Source organism: Hipposideros armiger, unplaced genomic scaffold (genome assembly GCF_001890085.2).
Source record: "Hipposideros armiger isolate ML-2016 unplaced genomic scaffold, ASM189008v1 scaffold_655, whole genome shotgun sequence".
Taxonomy (NCBI): Eukaryota; Metazoa; Chordata; class Mammalia; order Chiroptera; family Hipposideridae; genus Hipposideros; species Hipposideros armiger.
In genome coordinates this window covers 993,881-1,016,128 of record NW_017732005.1, presented here as the reverse complement: position 1 = coordinate 1,016,128, position 22,248 = coordinate 993,881, and the positions used below count along the sequence as shown (strand labels likewise).

General features: G+C 36.3%; 1 protein-coding gene across 1 annotated transcript in view; it reads right to left on the bottom strand.

Annotated features, from left to right (window-relative positions):
- The window catches only part of LOC109372670 (conserved oligomeric Golgi complex subunit 5-like), a 44,959-nt gene that overhangs the window by 10,101 nt on the left and 12,610 nt on the right, over positions 1 to 22,248 (bottom strand). Inside the window, exons 4-6 of the mRNA XM_019626052.1 lie at positions 20,896 to 20,950; positions 20,724 to 20,793; positions 3,246 to 3,366 (exon numbers count right to left, since the gene is read on the bottom strand). Of these exons, the coding sequence (XP_019481597.1) occupies positions 3,246 to 3,366; positions 20,724 to 20,793; positions 20,896 to 20,950 (246 nt within the window). The remainder of the gene's footprint in view (positions 1 to 3,245; positions 3,367 to 20,723; positions 20,794 to 20,895; positions 20,951 to 22,248) is intronic.

Below are 22,248 nucleotides of genomic sequence, written 5' to 3'. Positions count from 1 at the left end.
TAAAGCATAGTGATTAATCACAAAAACAATATGTAATTATACATTGCGAAATATTTATTTCTAATTACAAATAAATGAAATTTTGTCTTGAAACCGGGTACTTGTATGTGGGCATATCTGCATGTGGGCGGACCCACCTAGAGACGGATAGAGGAGCGGTGTCTCAGTTCCTAAGACCATTGAAAATATGTGTTTTCCGATGGTCTTAGGCAACCCCTGTGAAAGGGTCGTTCGACCCCCAAAAGGGTAGCGACCCACAGGTTGAGAACCGCTGGCCTATGTCCATACAAAGACTTGTACATGAGTGTTCATAGCAGCTTGATTTGTAATAGCTAAAAACTGGGAACAACCCAAAATGTCCATCAACCGGTGAATGGATAAACTAACTGTGGGATATCCACACAATGGATTACTCTGCAATAAAAAGGAATGAACTATTGACACACACCAACAAGGATGAATCTCAAAATAATTAAGCTGACTGAAAGAAGCCAGATAAAAACACACACAAACTCTATGATTCCAACTATATCACATTCTTTAAATTGCCAACTATTCTATAGTGACGAAAAGCAGATCAGTGAATGTCTGAGGAGGGATAACCAAGGGGCATGAGGAAACTTCTGGGGATTATAGTTTCATTCACTATCTTGATATTGCCAATGGTTTCATGTCAAAATTTACCAAATTGTACATTTTCAATATGTGAAGTTTATTATATGTCACTTAGACCTCAATTCAATAAAAAGAGAAGGTACCTATGTGAGATCATTATCACTAAGTACCAGAATATACTTTTTAGATTGATATATAAATCACATGCCATAAAAGTCAACATTTTAAAATGCACAATTCACTGGCTCTTTTGATAATTGACAAGGTTGTGAACAACCATTACTATTTAATTTTAGAATATTTTCATCACCCCAAGGAGAAATCTTTACCACATTTCCCCAGACCCTCAGAATATACTGAATTTCTAGATGACAATTAATTTATCTGGTCACTGCAACTCAAGCCTCAAGACCTTTCAAGATTGAGAGATTGGTTTTAAGTTATTTCAAGGGCTCATGGTGTAACTACTAGTACCCCATCATTTTCTTCTTTCTAATGGGAACCAGACCCATATTGATATAGACACCGATAATTTCAGATATTCCAACTACAGAAATACCATTTAGTATATATGTAATTACAATAGTGATTACCAAATTATTACTTCTATTAAAATATTAATTCCAAATATAGAAACTTTATCTTTCTCTTGGCTTCTCCTTATTATCAATGCCAGGACTAGCCAAGACTGAACCAAGACTGGCGAATGAAGAGATGATGTCTTCACAAATTTTGAATAGTACAAACTCTGCAAAGCTTTAAAAATTTAAATTAATACAATCCATTTTGAGATAACTCCACCATGAACTATACTTTTTCAACAACCTCAGGTCATCATAATATTTATAAAACTGGGTAAAGCCAATAGCTCATTGGAAGAATAAAGGGTTTATATTCTGTACTGCACCAACTCAAAGCATTATGAATTGATACTTGTGCCAGTTTTTTTTTTTAAAGACACCATTTGCATTATAGTATCTGCTGTTTCTAGAAGAGATGATAATTATAATCAAAACCTAGCAATTTGTTATTATGGGAGAGTATCAGTGATAACAAATATACATAATAACCTTGGAATAAGTTGTGTCTGTTTTTATTGATTCTATTATTCTACAGATTATTTTTGGAGCACAGGAATTAAATGTGATAAAGCAAAGAGTAACAGATGATACTAGGATTTTTACACTCCTATATTTTGCACATAGTCTAAAAAAAACCTCAAGCATTACTCACTGTTAAAAAATTATCTTTTTAGACAATATATTCCAAGCATATCAAATCACAAGTTAGATATATTCCCAATGATGCGCCTAAGCAATGTATTTAATTAAGCATTATAAATTGAAATGTTGTTGAAGCGTGATTTGTAAAGGATATTATATTTCCTTAGCAAAAAATATGGAATAAGCATTACAACATGACTATGTAATTAAAATATCAAAGATAGAAAAATTCAAAAAAACATGTAACACACATCTTTCTATTATTTTGGCATAACTATTTTCAAAGCATACCACCAAGAGTAAGTACAATCTTGATATTTGAGATGGATATAATCAAAGATCTTTTGAACCTACAAAGGTACAAATACCACTAAACTCATCCACTTCAGGAAATTACTGGGTACCAAATGAAAAGAAGAAAACCACAAAGCCTCATTAAAATGCAGGTGTTAGGTAGTTCTATGAAAGCTCAATAGCTATGCAAAATTTTGCCTGAAAAATTATGAACTGCTTCATCATGAACTTTGCAGCTTGGTATTAGTCAAAATTGAATGTCAAGAGTCTACTCTAAATTTTTGAGAAAATAAGGAACAAATGAAGAAATAAATTCAATAAATCTTCAAGGCATCATGTCAACATGGGATTTGTCACCTAAAAAAACAGCATTTCTCCTGGATAGTTCTCCTAGAGACATGAAAACTTAAGAACACATAAAAACCTGTACATGAATGTTTACTGTAACTCTATTCATAATTACCAAAAACTGGAAACAACACAAATTTCCTTCAACCAGTAAATCAATAAACAAACCATGGTACAACCACACAATGGTATTCCAACAAACACAAAGTAACAAACTATGGTCTATACAAAAACTTAGGTAATTCTCAAAGGTATTATGCTGAGTACAAGAAGCCAGCCTCAAAAGGTTACATACTATATGATTCCATTTATGTGACATTCTCCAAAAAGCAAAACCACACTGATGTAGAACCGACACATGGTTGCCAGGGGCTGGGGTGGGGTGGGGGTGGGGACAGTCAGGATTATAAAGGGAGAGCATGAGAAAATCTTGGGAGTGATGGAACTGTTCTGTATCATGACTGTGCTGGAGCTTACACGAATCTTTACATATGTTAAAATTCACAGGTCTGTATTTTTAAAAGGGCCTATTTTACTATACGACAGATTTTTTTAAACAAACAGCATTTCTAAGAAATCAACTCATTTTACTCACCTATTTTTAAGTGTGACAATGTTAACAGCCAATTATTAAATAAATTTGCTCAATATTAAATAAATTTGCTCAATAATATTTGTTGATGGTGATTATGTAACAAGTCAACAAATCAAGTGACTGACAAATCTTTAAAACTCCACTAACTCTGTAACCAAAAAAGTACTTACCAAGTTCATTGAGACTCTGAGCGGCTTTTGTTATCTCTCTACTTCCCCCCTGCAGCTGTCCTTGGAGTCTCTTACTGAGGTACAAGATGCGGATAATTCTCCGAAGCAAATCACAGGCAACCTGTAAAAATATCAGTGTTAAGAGATAAGTGTGGTCACTCCATGGAGTTTTATTACTATTATTATGTGAATCTGTCCATTCCTTCCAGATGCTAAAGATTCTTCATGTCTTTTTTGTTTGCCACCAGAAACATAAATGATCACAAGTCTTAAAAAGCATCATTCTAAAATAAACTCCAGGGCCTGCCAGGTGGCACAGTTGGTTAAGAGCACAAGCTCTGAGCAACAGGATCGCTGGTTTGATTCCCACATGGGCCAGTGAGCTGCGCCTGAACTGAGCTGCTATTGAGCTGCCAACAGGTGGCAGGATGGCTTAGCTGGTGAGAACACATGCTCCTAACAACAAGGTTGCCGTTTGACTCCCACATGGAATGAGAGCTGCGCCCCCTGCGACTAGATTGAAAAGCGGTGACTGGATTTGGAGCTGAGCTTGCGCCCTCCACAACTAAGACTGAAGGACAACAACTTGACCTGGAGCTGATGGGTCCTGGAAAAACACAATGTTTCCCTTCCCCAATTCCCCAATAAAAAATCTAAGAAAAAATAAAATAAAAAAATAAACTCCAATTTATTCCAAATGGAGAACTGGGGATTGAGGTGCTATGCTTCTCCTCAGTCCTACACCAGATCTCTTCTCTAGGCCAGCGGTTCTCAGTCTTGACTCACATTAAATTCAAAGGGGGTGGGTTCAAAATGAACCAGTGCCCAGGCCATAAATCTGACCAATTAAATCAGAACCTCTAGCGTTGGGAACTAAGCATCAGTATTTTTTTTAATATCGTTGAGTGGTGTCATCTTACTACTACTGCCTCCTATTGTTTCCAATCCTGATTTCTCTTTTCTAGATCCCTAGGGAAATAGACTTAGAACTTCTCCTAATTTTACTAGACTGAAAAGAACAAGCATGCCCTATTTGAATTTTCCTTTGTTGTTGTTGTTGTTGTTTTTAAGATTTTATTGGGGGAACTGAGGGAGGGGAACAGTGTTGGGGAATAGGGAAAGGGGAATCGACAAGTTGCTGTCCTTTTGTTCTTCAGTCTAGTTGTGGAGGACATCGCTTCACTGGCCCATGTTGGTATTATCATTGCGCTCTTCCCTGGTGAGGCAGTCGCTCGCCAGCCATTGGACGGCCACTCACGGCAGCTCATGGCAGCTCACGAAAGCTCACGCCTGCTGCCGGCCAGCCCCACTGCAGCCTACGCCGTTGCCGGTGACTCACGGCAGCCCAGCTCCAGGTCGAACTGTTGTTCACCATCTTAGCTGTAGAGGGCGCAGCATCACTGGCCCTCATGTGGGATCCGAACCAGGGCCCTGCTGCTCAGAGCTGGCGTCCCAAGCCAACTCTTAACCAACGTGCCACTCAGCCAGCCCTCCTTCAGTTTTTTTGTTTTGTTTTTCTATCACTATTATCTAAGAAAAAGTTATTAAAACAAACAAAAAAACAAAAAACTCCTGTTACCTATTACCTTTTCATTACCAGATCTAACACTAAGTCTTTACTAATCTGAAAGACTAAGACATGAACTAAAGACTCGTGTATTTCAGGACATTTTCTTACAGAAGCTGGATGGACCCAGGACAATAGCCTGGGGGAGTGTAAGGAGATGGGAGACTGACGCAATAATGGAAATGCAGTGACCTACAGAGTCAGCAGTGATAATGAAGAACAGAGAGTCTATGCTGCTGCAGCATCACCACCATCTTTGAATGGCACTGAACCTGGCTGAGAAGCAAGAATACCTCCCATCTCAAGAGGAAAATCCTACCAGGTGGCAATAAAAATTAAAAGCACTGTGAAGACAGGGACCCTGAGGCTCCAGCTATAAACATTTTTTCACAGCCATACTCATGCACCCACAATATGCACACACACAACATATACAAACATACACACAAACATAAACATACAATCAAATATACTGGGGATGCCAAAAAATGTATACACATGACTTGTATTCATCTCTTGGTATTGGTATATATTGAGTATTACAATTTTAATGCAGTTTTTGCCTTTCTTAAAATGTGTATCCATGTTTTGGGTACCCCCTGTATGTTTATGAACATATGTAAGACCAAGGCAACCAAGTAAACATGTTTACCTGGCTACTTTTCTGTGTAACTACAGTCCGAAGTATTTAAATTAATAAGAATTTCCCCCTGGAAAATGGCAGATTTGGGCATTTTATCTTTTAACTACATTTTACTTATTTTCTGAATAGGGTAATAATAAGCACAGAATTTGGAACCATTTGGAATATAGAATCCCTAGCAATCATTCCTCTGGGATGCTAAATATATCATGAGGAGAAACACAGGTCTTATTTAAATCTAATTACCTAGAGCTGTCCTCCCAGAATTCCCAGTCCCTACCCAATGAAGGATATACCTCCAAACAGGAAATCTTTGAGCTCATTTCTAATGCTTTTATTTTTAACTATACTTAATCTGTCACCAAGTCTTATTGACTATTCTTCTGTTGCGTAACGCAACAGTTATTCTACCCCTAGTCCTACAAGCACCACTCTAATCCAAATCTTTATCACCTTCACCTTAACACTGTGGTCTCCTGGCTAGTTTTCCAGTCTTACTGAAATCCATCCTGCCAGATTTATCTTCTTAGAAACACAGTTTTCAGCACTCCAGCCCCCTTTTTAATAAACTTCACTGGCTCTCTAATAACAGATTATGTTGAATCTTCCCAAAATAGCATTTAATAAAATCCTCAGTCAGCAAGTCTTAGGTAATCTATAAGGCATCAACTCTCACCATTTCCTAATAGAGTGGCCTCCGCTCCAATCCATTTCCTTTCCTTCCTTATTTTTTTTATTCTAGACTTTTATTATCAAATATAATACATATTACTCAGCACTCAAAAGTAACAAACTATCAAGCCATGAAAAGACATAGAGGAACCTTAAATGCATATTACTTAGCGAAAGAAGGCCATCCAAAAAGGCTATGATTTCAACTATAGGACATTCTGGAAAAGCCAAAACTATGGCGACAGCAAAAGGATCAATGATTGCCAGAGGTTGGGGGATGAATAAGTAGAGAATAGAGAATTTTTGCAGCATGAAAAGTACTCTGTATGCTATAATGATAGATATGTCATTAGACATTTGTCCAAACCCACAGAAAGTACACAAAGAGTAAACCCTAATGTAAACTACAGACTCTGAGTGACACGGTAGGTTCATCAATTATAACAAATGCACCACTCCAGTGGGGGTGCTATTTAAAGGGGAGGCTGCACATGTGTGCTGACAAGGGAGATATGGGAAACTCTATATTTTCCTCTTAATTTTGCCGTGAACCTAAAGTTACTCTAAAAAAAAAAACACCAGTCTTTAAATATAGATAGATAGATAGATAGATAGATAGATAGATACATACATACATACATACATACATACTACAAACAGAAAATCACATACAGAAATTACAGCTAAATGAGTTGGAACCACCATGCAAATCAGGAGGAAGAACCGCGTCAGCCACTACAAAAGCCTTCCATGTACCCCTCCCAATCATGACACTTCCATCATTCTCCCTCTACTCTCCATCTTACCCAAAAGAAACCACTATTCTGACACTTTTGTGGTAATCGCTCCCTTATTTTTATTTATGGTTTTATTCTTGAGGTGTTCATATGTAAATTCTATAGTTTAATTTTGTCCCTTTTTGGGCTGTACAGGTTCCCTCATCATTTCCTTTGTTTCTTTGCAATCTATTGAATATATTGGATCATCTCTCCTATACGGTTTCCCACAGACCAGGTTGAATTCCCAGTGTAATTTCCCATGTTCCTCTGTCTTCTGTATGTCCTATACATTACTAGTTGGATGTAGGCAGGTTCCTCAGGTTCAGGTTTAATATTTTGGGCAAGATTATTCATTAAGTGATGGAAACCTATAACACATCTATGATTTTCTCTTTTAGTGCGGTCAGCAGCTACTGAAACTCCATGTCAAAATCCATTAAAATGGTGACGCAAAATGCTGATACTCCAATTCTATTGTTTTGTCTTTATTCGCTAGCATATAAAATTACTCTATAAAAAGAAACTTTACCTCATCTACTATTTGTTTAGCCAGTGTTACAGTTCATACTGAAAAGTAAGAATAAATACTTGATTCTTTCCTTTGGTTTATCAGTTTTCAAAATTAAAAACTGCTTTCCAAACACCCACCAAAGATGAACAATTAGGGATTTTGTTCTGCTTTGGCTACACTATGAACTCAGACACTGAAGAATAAAGGTTGCCAAGTCACTATAGCTCTTATCCCGACAGACGCTCACACCGCCCGACTCTTAGCCAGTGGAGCCTCTGAAGGTGATCTACTATCCCGATTTGCCTGAGACGGGGAGGCATCCCGGGACAAAGGATTTTAGTGCTAAAACTGGGAGAACTGGTAACCCCAGAACCTCTTCAAGTTGGCTGCTAAATCTTTTTGTCATGACTCTAGTTAGTCATGCTGACAGCTTCCTTGGTATACGGTATAAAAATATTCCAGGATCATTTTACTTATTTCATGCCCCGGACCTGGAATGAAAGATTTATCCAAGAAGCCCTGGTTTCTTTTAGAAGTCAAAAACCACATTCTGGGAACTAGATTTGCTCATTTCTTGGTCTTTTCAGGAGACGTAGCTAGAAAATGGTCAAAGTTAAAATATCACGTATTCATTTACTTTATTCTACAATACACATAAAACATTCTCAGATTAACATTATACGTGTACATATGTGCAAAAATATACACATTTATATGATGTATATACCATTTTAAGATAAAATTAAGAGTTCATACTGCTACTTCCAATTAAAAATAAAGAACACAGGGTGTTTACTTAGCCTTCTAATTTATTTCTTCCACATGGGGACTCCTGGCTATCCCAGACATGAGAGATAACAGAATTAGAATAATTTAAAATTATTCACTTGCTTTGCTTCACAATACACAGAAAACATCTTAATATAAAACCAACATTACAAACAAAAATTGCTGAAGATAGTTTAGAAAAATTGTTTTGCACATGGTCTCCCACATTTTCTACAATTGAATTTTACTTCCTTGTCAAAACATACAGCTATTATATCCTATACGCTCCTTTACATCACTCATTTAATCCTAGTTCTGATATGCATCACTAGTCTTACCTTGATGCTTCTCTAGTCATTTTGGTTGTCTTAAGTGCACTGTCTAACAGGTTCCTAGGAAAGGTCCATGGGAGCAATATTCCCTGCATTCTTACGTATTGATGGTGGTCTTTACATCTGAAAATCAGTTTGGCTGATTTATCAATTTCTATTGGTGCACAAGAAACCAGCCCAAAACTTAGTGATTTAAGCTGATTTGTTATTTCACAGAATTCTGTGGGTCAGAAATGTAGGCAGGTTTCAACTGCTCCACGTGGTATCAATTGGGATTACTCACTCTGCTACACTCAGTTTAACAAGGCTCGTCTGGAATGTACAAGAAGGCTTTACTCATATGTCTGGTACCTCAGTCTTTCTCTATCCGTCTTCTGCATGTGGCTAGCTTGGGCTTCCTCACAACACAGTGGTGTCAGGTATTTGGACTTCTTATATGAACAGTAGCTTTCCCAGAGCGGAAACACTGGCTGTTGTGCCCTTGAAGGCTAGGCTGAAAACTAGCACCGCACCACTTTCACCAGCATGGGTTCTTTGGTTTTGCTATCCTAGTTGCTCTCTCTGTTTTTATAGTATTTGGGGACACTGGCATTTTATGCTGCTGTTGTCATCTTCCCTCTTCCTTCCTTCCTTCCTGGTACATTCACTTGTTTGGTAGATAATTATAAAGCCTGCAAAATCAGTCATCATTCCATATAACAATATAGACAAAATTATTTGATATCTTATCAACTGAAAACTAAAAAAGACCCTTAAAAAGTATATGATGAAAACCATGTACATCTAAAACATAAACATATAAAACTAAAAAAAGATTTTATGGATCATTTCCTCATTCATTCCAACATTTTTTAGATATTCTTACTTACATTTCAAAGTTAAACATTAGATAAACTTTTAATTGAAAAGCTAATTTATATGTATGACATAAAATATTAAAAAGTGAAATGATAAAGTTAAAAAATAAGTTAGATAAAAAAATTATACAATAGGTATGTGACTTACATCTCAATAAAGCTGCTACATTTTTTAAACATGATTTTAAAATATTAAAAACGTACAAGATTAGAAAGTTTAAAAACTCATTTTTGAATTTTAAGTTAAAAAAATTTAAATATTCAATGTAAAGGATAATAAGCTCTTCAAAATTTTTTCTGAAAAATTCTGAGGCAGTTCATAAGCAAACAGTGTTACTAAAATGAGCTAAGATAGAGATGATTCTTGGGGTGATAATTAAATTCAACTAATGTATTCATGTATATAAATGATCATCAGAAGCTTCTGCTTGGAGAAATTTCTGAACAGGCTTTGTGGAAAGAGAGTGAAATGTGGATAAAAAGCAAAAAAATTAAGAGTAAAAGTACTTTCTTCTAAGTAAAGGTACAATCACAGGGATTCAAAGTTCAAGGCTAAAACTTTATAGCTATTTCTTGCTTTCAAATACCACATACGTTTAAGTGAATTAGGAGCTCAAAGAATGATTAAACAGAAACAAAGTTTCCCTGATGTTTCAAATGAAAATGGCTAGACAACATGAATAGAATAAAAATGGTTAAAACATAAGCTCCCCAAGAACCCTTAGATTTCAGAACTGTTTGAAAGGCAACAAATTTCTAAGATGAACTTCCTGTGGTAAGGGTGCATATTAGTCAGTTCAGGAAAAATTAAATACTAGAAATAAAGATACCAAAATGTACCTAAGCTTTTTTTTTTTCTCTCCCTTCCTCTTTTTCTTCCTTTATTATAATTTGACCAAATTTAGTTTGGTTGTCCTGCAGTGTAATACGTTTTACAGTAAGAGTATAGAAAATTAGGGCTAATATTCAATAACAATAAAAAGTATTTATTTTAAACACAAACAATCCTGACCTCTCATGCTTGAATAACCATAAAAAATAAAAACATTCATAAAACAAACTATCACAACTTCACAGAATCATATAGCATTTTTAAGCTGGAAGAGAATTCACAAATCCATTCCAATCTTTCATCGTAAAAAGTACTGCACCACCACTCCAACAAAAATAGTAACTATGTGAGGTGAAGGATGTATTAAATAACTTTATTGTGGTAATCATTTTACAATATATACACGTATGAAATCATCATACATCGAGTTATGCAGGTTAAACTTATACAATGTTATGTGTCAATTATGTCTTTAAAAAAACATGAAAGTTTGTTCATCATCATGCAGCTAGTGATGAAAAACAGCAGTCAGGCCTTGAAACTGCTCCGGTACTCTTCATCTGACTTTATGAACTTGGGTTTGTTTTTAATTTTTTCACCTATATCAAGCTTCTGAAAAACAGAAAATATATTCCCTACTTTCTGACATAGTCCACAGGATCAAAAACAAAGAATACTAAATTTAGAGAAAGAAATCCTGTTTCACAGTCTTAACGCTGCTGTATATTGGCTATATGAACTTCAAATAACCTTCAGAACCCATAAAATGATGAGATGTGTAACTTCTAAATATAATTATTATAAAAATTGAATGATTTAGAATACTTGAAATGTTTCTTACATTATAAAGTCCTGTATAAACAAATTTTTTGTCACTAATACCTAGGTAAGTGGCAAAAATAAATAAGATTCTTAAAACTTACTGTCAAAAAATTGTATTGAGCAAAGGAGAAAAAAGAAATGCATGATTCTGACATATTTAAGATTTGAAGTTGAAAGCAGAGAAGTGAACTGGAATTAAATTTTCAATTTAACAAATTAAACAAATTATTAAACAATAATCTATAATTAAAACAACTCTGCATGGTGCACATAGGACTAATAGTTCTGGATAGTTCTGCCAATAAAAAACACTATGTCTTCATAAATAAAAATATTTTGAAGTTTACTAAACTAAAAGTTAATTTCCATCTGTGGCCAAAATATCAGAATAGCATTTTACAAAATTTCATTTTATTGGGCAAGTTTGTAAACATATAAACACAATCACTTTTTGTAGTTAACAAGATCATCCTTACACGTTAGTCTATCTTCTCACAAGAAAAAAAATTCCAGTAAACTTAATCCTATGACTTTGAGTATAAAATGAGAAAGTTACCCTAAAAAGCAACATTTAAATCCCAATGTAACCTTGAGGAATATTGTTTTAATGTATACTTTAACATTAAAGTTACACTAAGCTCCCTGGAGAGAACTCCTGCAGTGCTCCGGAGCACTTGCAGTGGCCACACCCCTTTTGCTGGAAAGCAGCTGGGGCAGGTCCTTGCCTATGGTTCACCACATTTCAGGTCACATGACCTTGAGACCTTAGCCACAGCTGATTAGCTCAGGGGAATGTAGCTAGCTGAAAGGAAGCCACACACAGTCTGTCACCAGTGGCCTATAACATCGTCTTGTACAAGAATGGCCCAAAGTTGTTACTGGCAGTCACCATTCTCTTTAGGGAAGTGATGTGCAGGAAAGGGCAGAGGCTGAGGTAGTGGTAAGCAGATGCCTTGAGACAAAATAAGCAAGAGTGAGAAGAAACAATGAGCAAGTGAAAAGGAAAATAAGGATTAATCCATAGTGGCAACAAGAAAAGGCAGCAGATAGAGAGAGATGCAAAGATGCAGGAACTGAGCTAGAGGAAAGGGTGGCTGTTTGGGTGTTGTTGTAGGCCAGGTGATGTTTGGATGTTAAGACAGGTTCCTGTGCCTCCTCACTGGCCCATGTTCTCTTAAGTGGCTATCCCAGAAATACCCTGAAAGGATTTCTTTTCTATCTGAACCGACTAAGACACCCGAATTCTCCTCATATGCTATATGTACAAGTATATTAAAAAGGTTTTCTGAATACACCAAGTTTCAAAAATGCACAATCTAAAAAAGGCAGACAAAGTCACATGATATAACAAGAAACACTTAATGATGAAAAGGGCCTTAGTCTAATGAGCAGTGACTCAGACTTAACTTATCTTGGACTACTAAACCAGCTGCCATGCCACAACAATGAATAAATTAACTGAAGACCTTTGCAGAACTGGGTCAGGATTCTTTTTGTTTGGATAATGTAAGACTGTTATAACCCTAAAGGGGCAAATAATAATTTTAAAAATTAGAATAAAAACTGAAATAAGGGCCAGCCAAGTGGCTCAGTTGGTTGAGCACAAGCTCTGAGCAACAGGGTCGTAGGTTCGATTACCACATGGGCCAGTGAGCTGCACCTGAGCTGAGCTGCCTCTGAGCTGCCAACAAGTGGCAGGATGGCTCAGCTGGTGAGAGCACATGCTTCTAACAACAAGGTTGCCAGTTCGACTCCCACATGGGATGGTGGGCTGCACCCACCCACAACTAAGAATGAACATGGCACCTTGAGCTGAGTGGCTGTGAGTCGCCAATGGGCGGCCAGATGGCTATTGGACTTGGAGCTAAGCTAGCTGTGCCCTCCACAACTAAGACTGAAGGACAACTTGGCTGTTCCCCTTCCCCAATTCCCCCATTAAAAAAAAAAATTGAAAATAATAAAAATAAATAGGGCCGGCCGAGTGGTGCGATGGTTAAGAACTGGCTTGGGATGCCAGAGGGCCTCGGTTCGGATCCCACATATGAGGGCCAGTGACACTGCCCTCCACAGCTAAGATGCTGAACAACAGCTCAACCTGGAGCTGGGCTGCCACGAGTCGCCGGCGACGGCGTAGGCTGCAGCCCCTGTGGCAGTGGATTGCTATGGGCTACCGTATGTAGCCAGCAGCCAGCGTGAGCGGTCAGCAGTCGCAGTGAGCGGCCATCCAGAAGCCGGCGACTGATCTGCCTCGCCCATGAAGAGCGCAATGATGGTGCAACTTGGGCCAGTGAAGCAACGTCCTCCACAACTAGACTGAAGAACAAAACAACAGCAACTTGTCTGTTCCCCTTCCCCCAATTCCCCACCACTGTTCCCATCCCCCCAGTTCCCCAATAAAGATCTTAAAAATAAATAAATAAAAATAAATAAATAAATAAAAAATCTTTTAAAAAAGAACTGAAAAAAGATACTCTAAAAAAATAAATCAATGGGATTTGCACTTTTGTTACCAGATTTGGTCTGAATGTAATCAATACAGTATGTTTTGTAATCTGTTTTTGAAGATGTTTAAAGCATTTAACAAAATAAATTAAATTTGTTTTGAGGAAATTCAATTTCTTTTTTCTCTTTTCTTCTTTTTCCATTTATTTGTTCTTTGTGTTTGTTTTTATTCTTTTATGTTCATTCTTTGTTTTTTGCTAATGACTTTCTTGGCTTTTGGGGGGGTTTTTTTTGTTTTGCTTTTTGTTTTGTTTTGTTTTGTTTAGCTGAGCCATCCTGCCACCTGTTGGCAGCCAGCGGCAGTTTAAGCTCAGGCAGTGAATTGAACCAGCGACCCTGTTGCTCAAAGCTCACACTCTTGAGCAAGCTCTTAACCAACTGAGCCACTCGGCCAGCCCTAGTGACTTTCTTAAATTAATAAGTTTTTACTTATTATTTGCATAAAAAGTCTATGAACATGTAGTGAGTAAATATTACTTAATGTTAAAGATATATTGTTTAGTAAATCTAAAAGATAAATAAGAAAATTTTAAAATACAGGTATTTTAAGTATTGACAATAAGTATTCTCCATCCAAAAAAGCTCCTCAGATATTAGAAATTCTATCAAAAGTACTCATACTGAAGTCAAAATAATGTGAAATATTATTACAATATATAAGTATAATGTGAAACATAAACCTGTGTTACAGACCAAACCAACACCCTCAACTCAGAAAGGCCTAACTTATGTGTAATAAGTTAAAAACTTCTTTACTGTTAGGTTCTTAATAGACTTTGTGCTTGTATCTAAATATTAAATGCTCTTTCTGCAACTGAAAAGTCACAATACTACAAGAAAATACACAAAAGGAATCAGAGGATGGTATGGTTAACTTTAGCTAAAGTTCAAGGAGATGAATATGACATAGATGACATAAAAACATTTTTCCTGGACAGTAGCTTTAACTTACCACAAAAGATATAATTTCAGACAAAAAATACATAACAAAACTATACTTTATATATAGCTTAACAAAAACCTTGAAAAAGTTTTAGATAGAAATAAGGATACCACCTTTTTTACGTAATACTAAGAAAGAGGACAAAGAAAAGTACAGTTACAGACTAAATTTGGAGAGTAGGGGGTGCAGGAAGTTTAGAAAATTTAATTGTATACTTTAACTGGGTAAATTTTATGATACGTAAATCATAACTCAATAAAGCTGTTTGAAAAATAACACATGTGGGGTAAAGTACTGAGAGAGTGGAAAATCAGGAGAGGTATAAGACAGAAAATGGAACATGAGGGTTTAGGATAAAGACTTTCGCTGAAAAGATGCCTGACTCAGGTCTGTCTTTAGTGAACAAGAAGGCTTACAGATATAATTAATAAGGAAGAAGGACAAGGGGAAATAGCTTGAGTTAATCCTTTTAACGCAGACTTGCATTACCATTCTCTGGACATGCCCTTGTAAGCCTCCACCTCATGCCTTTGTTATATTCTTCTTTCTATCTGTAATTCCCTAATCTTTAAAATCCATATCAAATCTCTTTCATTCTTAAAGATTTACTTCAAATCTCTCAACAGCCTATTTTTCTTAAGCCCATCTCAAATGCTATTTCCTAATTAAACATTAAACATTTCATAAAACAATTCAACTGCATATAATTTCTCTCTCCTCTGAATATTCCTCGTTACTTTATTTTGGCATTTATATAATCAGTAGTATTTTATTTGGTCACTGTGTACAGTTATCATATTTTCTTTAACATTATGTAAACTTTCTGAAGACAAGGACTATCTAATCCATATCTGTACCTCTGCCATAACTAACACAATCTCTCACCTGAGATGTTCCACTGGCTTACAAGATCTAGAGCTCCTCAGCTATTAACCCCTCATTATCTTATCTAGTCTCTACCTCAAACAATACTGCAATTAAGTCATGCTATATCTACTAACAATATGAAGAGAAAATTTAACTTTTTTATAAAAACCTCATAATTTCCTTTATAGAGTCAATTTTCAAAAATCAATTGTATCTGTAAAATAGCAAACATTAGAAAACTAAAAATTTAAAAGTAATACCACTTAGTATAACAAAACATTTAAAGATAAATTTAACAAAATTGAAAACAAATTATTGCTGAAATTACAGCATTCTCCCCAAATTAACTACAGACGGAATACATTTCCAGTCAAAATCCTAACCAGATTTTCGGTAAACTGACAAGCTGGTTGTAAAATTTATATGGATTGCAAAGGAATTAAAATAGTATCCTTTTTCAAAGTCATTTGGCTATAAAAAAAAAAAAAGGACTTACTCAAAAGCTGCAGTAATTAACACAGTGTACTGTTAATACAAAGGCCAAAAACTAGATCAATTGAGAGAGTAGAGTCCAGAAATAATCCTACACATATATGGTCAATTCAATTTTGTGAAGGCAACAAAAAAATTCAATGGAGAAAGAAAAGATTTTTCAAAAAAAATCTTCGTGTTAGCAATCCAAAAAAAGAAAATAAGATAATTTGGGCTTCATCAAAATTTAAAATTTTGTATTTCAAAAGACACCATTTAAAAAATGAAAAGTCAAGGGCCAGCTGAGTGGCGCGCTGGTTAAGAATTGGCTTGGGACGCCAGCTCTGAGCAGCAAGGCCCCAGTGCAGATCCCACATATGAGGGCCAGTGACGCTGCGCCCTCTACAGCTAAGATGGTGGACAACAGCTCGACCTGGAGCTGGGCTGTAGTAAGTCACCGGCGATGGTGTAGGCTGCAGAGGGGCTGGCCGGCAGCGGGCGTGCGCTTTCATGAGCTGCCGTGAGCTGCCGTGAGCAGCTGTCCAAAGGCCGGTGAGCAACTGCCTCACCTGGGAAGAGCACAATGATAATACCAACATGGGCCAGTGAAGCGATGTTTTCTACAACTAGACTAAAGAACAAAAGGACAGCAACTTGTCAGTTCCCCTTCCCTAATTCCCCAATAAAATCTTTAAAAAAATAAATAAATAAGAAAGAAAAGTCAAATCATGGGAGAAAACACTGCAAATCATACATCAGATAAAGTACTTATAAAAAACTTTATAAAAAACTCTCACAACTCAACAATAAAACAACTCATTTTAAAAATGGCTAAAAGATGTGAATAGGCTGCATAGATTAAAGATATACTAATGACTAATAATCACATGAAAAGGTGCTTAATATCATTAGTCCTTAAGAAATGTAAACTGAAGCCATAACAAGATACCACCTCACACCTACTAGAAAGGCCATAATAAAAAAACAGAAAATAACAAATGTTGTGAAGATTGTAGACACTGGATCCCTCACATGCTGACGAGAATGTAAAACGGCATAGGTACACTGGAAAACAATATGGTCATTCCCTAAAAAATTAAACAAACTTACCACACAACCCAGCAATTCCATATTTAGAAATCTACCTAAGAGACATGAAAGCATAGGTCCATACAAATACATGTAAGCAAATGTTCATAGCAGCATTTTCATAAAAGTCAACAACTGGAAACAATCCAAATGTCCATCAACTGGTGAATGAATAAACAAAATGGGGTACATCCATAAAATACAACAGTACTCAGCAGTATAAAAAGAATCAACTACTGGTGATATTCTACAACAAGGATGAACCTCAAAGGCATTATGCAAAGTAAAAGAAGCCAGATACAAAACACGATCTCTTGTATGATTCCATTTACATGAAATGACCAGAAAAGGCAAATCTAGAGACACAAAATCGATTAGCTGGGGTGGGAACAAGGACTAACGGCTGGAAATAGACTAAATGTTAAAATTCACATGTTGAAATTCTAACCCTCAAAGTGGGGCCTTTGGGAGGTAACAAGGTCATGAGGGTCAAGCCCTCATGAATGGGATTAGTGTCCTTATAAAAGGGGCCCCAGAGCTCCCTAAACCTCTTCACCATGTGATGACATAACAAGGAAATGACTTTCTGCATCCCAGAAGAGGGCCCTCACCAAGATGCACCCTGATTCACAATTCCAGCCTCCAGAACTGTGAGAAATACATTTCTCTAGTTTAGAAGCCACCCAGTCTGTGGTATTGTTATAACAGCCCTAACAGAATAAGACAGTGGCAAACAGACATGACAGATCTTTTTGCAGTGATGGAAATGTTTTAAAACTGGACTATAGTGTGACTGACAAACTCCATAAATTAGCAAAGTCATTAAAAGTTATTTTAATAGTATTCCATATGTTCAAAAAGTTAAGTAGATGGGCCAGCCAAGTGGCTCAGTTGGTTAAGAGTTAGCTTAAGAGTGCGAGCTCTGAGCAACAGGGCCACCGGTTTGATTCCCACGTGGGCCAGTGACGCTGTGCCCAAGCTGCCACTGAGCTGTCAACAGGTGGCAGGATGGCTCAGCTGGTGAGAGCATGTGCTCCTAACAACAAGGTTGCTGGTTGGACTCCCGCATGGGACGATGGGCTACGCCTACCCGCAACTAAGATTGAACACAGCACCTTGAGCTGAGCAGCCGAGCTGCCAACAGGTGGCCGGATGACGACTCGACTTGGAGCTGAGCTAGCTGTGCCCTCCACAACTAAGATTGAAAGACAACAACTTGGCTGTTCCCCTTCCCAAATAAAATCTTTAAAAAAAAAAAAAAGAAAGAAAAATACTGAATGAGATTAGATTAACCAGTACAGAACAAATGATTAGTGAACTTGAAGACAAAAAGATAGAAATTACCCAGAATAAAACACCCAGGGAAAAGAAGGCTGTAGGGAGAGAAGAAAATGAGCATCCAGTGATCTCGGCATCCAGGGATATCCTGAAGACACCTAATTCAGTATATGTGTAATTGTAGTCCCCGAAGGAGAGGAAAGGGCAGGAACAGAAAAAATATTTGGAGAAATAATGGCTATACATTTTCCATATTTGATAAAAATTTTAAACCTGCAGATCCAATAAGCACAATGAACTGTTAAGCAAAAACAAACATGCACACACAACACACACACAACACACACACACACACACACACACGACACCAAGGCATGTCATAATCTAATTGATCAAAACCCAGTGATAAGGTGAAAAATTTTAAAACAGTGGGAAAAAGAATACACTATGTACAAAGAAACAAAGATAATAACAGATTTCTCATAGGAAACGATGCAAATGAAAAGACAGTTGAGCAGCATTTTTAAGGTACTGAAAACAACAAATCATTCAACCCAGAATTCTATGTCCAGCAGAATAGCTTTTGAAATGAAAGAATAAAGACGTTTTTAGACATATGAAAGATTAAATACTTTTTTAGACATACGAAAGCTGAAAGATTCATCAACAGCAGATTCACACTAAAACAAATGGTAAAATAGTTTTTTGGGGCAAAAGGAAAATAGTACCACCTAGAAATACGAGTCGAGTCACAGGAAAGAAAAGCATGGTAACTGCACAGACGAATGTACAAGATTTTCTTTTTAAATCTCTTTGAAAGATGAGTGACTGTTTAAATAAAACCAATAACAATGTATTGTGGGGTTTATAACATATGTAAAAGTAAAATGTATTATATAATAATAGCACAAAAGCTAGGAGGGAAGAAATGAAAGTATACTATTGTAAGGCTCTTATACGCTATGTGAAGTGGGATAATATCACCAGAAGGTACACTGAGAAGTTAAAATGTATACAATACATTCTAGTGCAATCCGTAAAATAAAATTAAAAAACAAGAGTTATAGCTAATAAGCCAACAAAGGAAGCAAAGGGAATCATAAAAATACTCAACCCAAACCAAGGCAGAAAAAGAGGGAAAAAAGGAAAGAGAATAGGAAAAACAGATAACAACATGACAGACTTAAACTTAACCATATTAATAACCACATGAAATATAAATGGTGTAAGTACCCCAACTGAAAAGCAGATTTTATAAGATGGGTTAAAAAAGCAAGACCCAACTACATGCTGCCTGTAAGCACTTTAAGTATAAGACAAAGAGGTTAAAAGTAAACTGATGAAAAACTTGGAATATCTGTGACTATAAAACAATTTCTTTGGATTACTATCAGGATAAATAAGATAATGCAGGTGGTAAACACTCTGTAATGTTAATTACCACTATCACTGACTTTATTATATCATTATAATCATCAGCCTGTCTCCCCTACTCTACTATCAGCTATTTTGGAGAAAATACCAGTCTTAAGGATGTCCCCGCACCAGACCTTAGGCCAGCATCTGGAGGAGAGGAAGGTTTGGTGATGGTAAATGAACTGAGGCAAGACTCCAAGACCCTTTGTGATTCCCAGGGGTCTGTCACAGGACAGACATTATATGTTATAAGCCAGGTTGTCCGTGGTGCGAACAGGCGAGAAGGTATGGATAAAGCAGTGAGACTGTAGAAAAAACAACAGCGTGTAAGAAAAGCAATGGAGAAAGGACAGGATGCTGACAGAACAATGGTAAATAAGATCACCAAGGGAGAAGAGAAAGATGCTGCTAACAGACGAAAAAAAATGAGGGCAGTAGCAGACCCTCAGACTACATGAATGAAACATAACAAGGGAATGAGGGGAATAAAAGAGAATTTTACTTTGCCTTTCTAAAATGAAGTGCAAAGTTACTGGATTTCCTAGGAAAATAACATGAAGAAGAGATAAAGCTGTATATATAAATAAAATAATTCACAGCAGTAATACCTACAATTGTGAAAAGTCTAAAACAATCTACATATCTAACTAAAAGCAAATCACTTTTGAATAACCTATGGAAACTATGTGGAAAATAAAATAAAAAACTGTTTTGTGTATCTTCCTCATAAAGCTAGAAAATCACTAAATTTTCATCAAAACCTGAATTTCCTGAATAAGCACTGCTATTAGAACAATTATAGTTTTGGGTTCCTTACATTTAATGACAACAAACTGCAAGAACTCAATATATGCTAGGCTTCTTTCTGTTCTCTATTAAAAGGAATAATTTTGAATTCTGAAGAGTTAATAACTGATTATACTCTGCAATAAGAGAGAGAATAATTCACTTGAACAGTAGTTTAGATTTGTATTTTTTTAACTAGATATCTTATTTGAAAGCTCTTTAGTATTTTTCCCCTACTCTCTCATATCAGCTTATTTTCTCAGAATTCATTCTCTTGAAATCTGTCCATTTGTAAAAACAAAACGAATAACAAAGTACAGAGAAATGAAAAGTGAGAACCTACCTGAAGTCTTGCTAGTTGTGCAGTACGGGAGACTATTTTATTATATGGCTCAACAATTTTTGCTTTCATCCTAAAAGAAAAATAAAGAGAAGAGTGACAATAAAATAATCTTCAAAATATCAACAGAGAAAAATTCTTTCATTCCATTTGTTTACAAAATGAACAACAGTACCTATCAACAGCTCCCTGTAAAGCCCCAATTCTTGTCTGCATCATCTGAAGAACACCTAGGAAAACATAACAGCTTACATTACTTTACAAATTTACAAGGGCGCACATTGGGTAAAAAGTTAAATTAAAACATAAAAATAAATTTTTACATATACACATAGAGAACAATTTCAATTTTTTTTTCTGCCACCATCGTCATCAAAGCAGCTAGTAGCTTTATCAGCACTATTATAAAAGCCTCTAACTATCTCCCCCTCCAATCCTTGCTCCACTAAAGAAGTCTGACAAAGAATGGGGAGTGACAGCTTAATGGGTAGAGGGTTTCCATTTGGGGTGATGAAAAGTTCTGGAACTAGATAATGATGGTTGCCCAATACTGTAAATGTACTAATGCCACTGAATTATATACTTTAAAATGGATCAAATGGTAAATTTCATGTTAATGTGTATTGTACTATAATTACAAAAAAAGAGAAGCCTCAGCGATGTTTAAAATTGAAATTATATCATAACATTGCTCTGCTAACACCTTTCCATAGTCTCTCCTTCGCTCCTATGTTAGAACTGAAGTCTACAGCTTGGTCTACAAGGCCCTACATGACCTGGAAATGGTGTATCTCTGTCAGGTATGGTCTCTACAACTCCCAAACCCCTGCCAGGTTCTAAGTGGATAAACTACTATTAGTTCAAGCCATGGCTTAACATAAACAATCATTAACAGATCCCTGAACTAGTTTAGATTCTCTTGTGATTTTCTTCTTTCAAGGCACTAATTACATTAAGTAATTACATACCCATTTGTATATCTGTTTAATGTTTTACTCTTACTAGACTATAAATTCCAACCATTATGGAAAGTATCTTTTTCATTCACTATTGTGTAGCCAGAGCCTATGGAAAGTGGTCAATAAATATCTTATTCAACTATATGCTAGATAAATGATAAACATGGATGGCAAGTATATTACTGCCTTTACTCTCCACATATACAACATAATGAAAATCTTTTTACAAAATTGTACAAATATTTTCATATAGATCTTAAATTTTACTATTATGTGTGCCTAAAAATAGGCTTTCCACTATTACAGATTTAATTACTTTGAAATCCATTCTTTTTTTTAGATTTTTTTTTTATTGGGGAATTGGGGGAGGGAATAGTGTTGGGGAATCGGGGAAGGAGAACAGACAAGTTGCTGTCCTTTTGTTCTTCAGTCTAGTTGTGGAGGACGTTGCTTCATTGGCCCATGTTGGTATTGTGATCATTGCGCTCTTCCCGGCGAAGGCAGATCGGTCACCAGCCATTGGACGGCTGCTCACGGTGACTCATGACCATTCACACCAGCTGCCGACC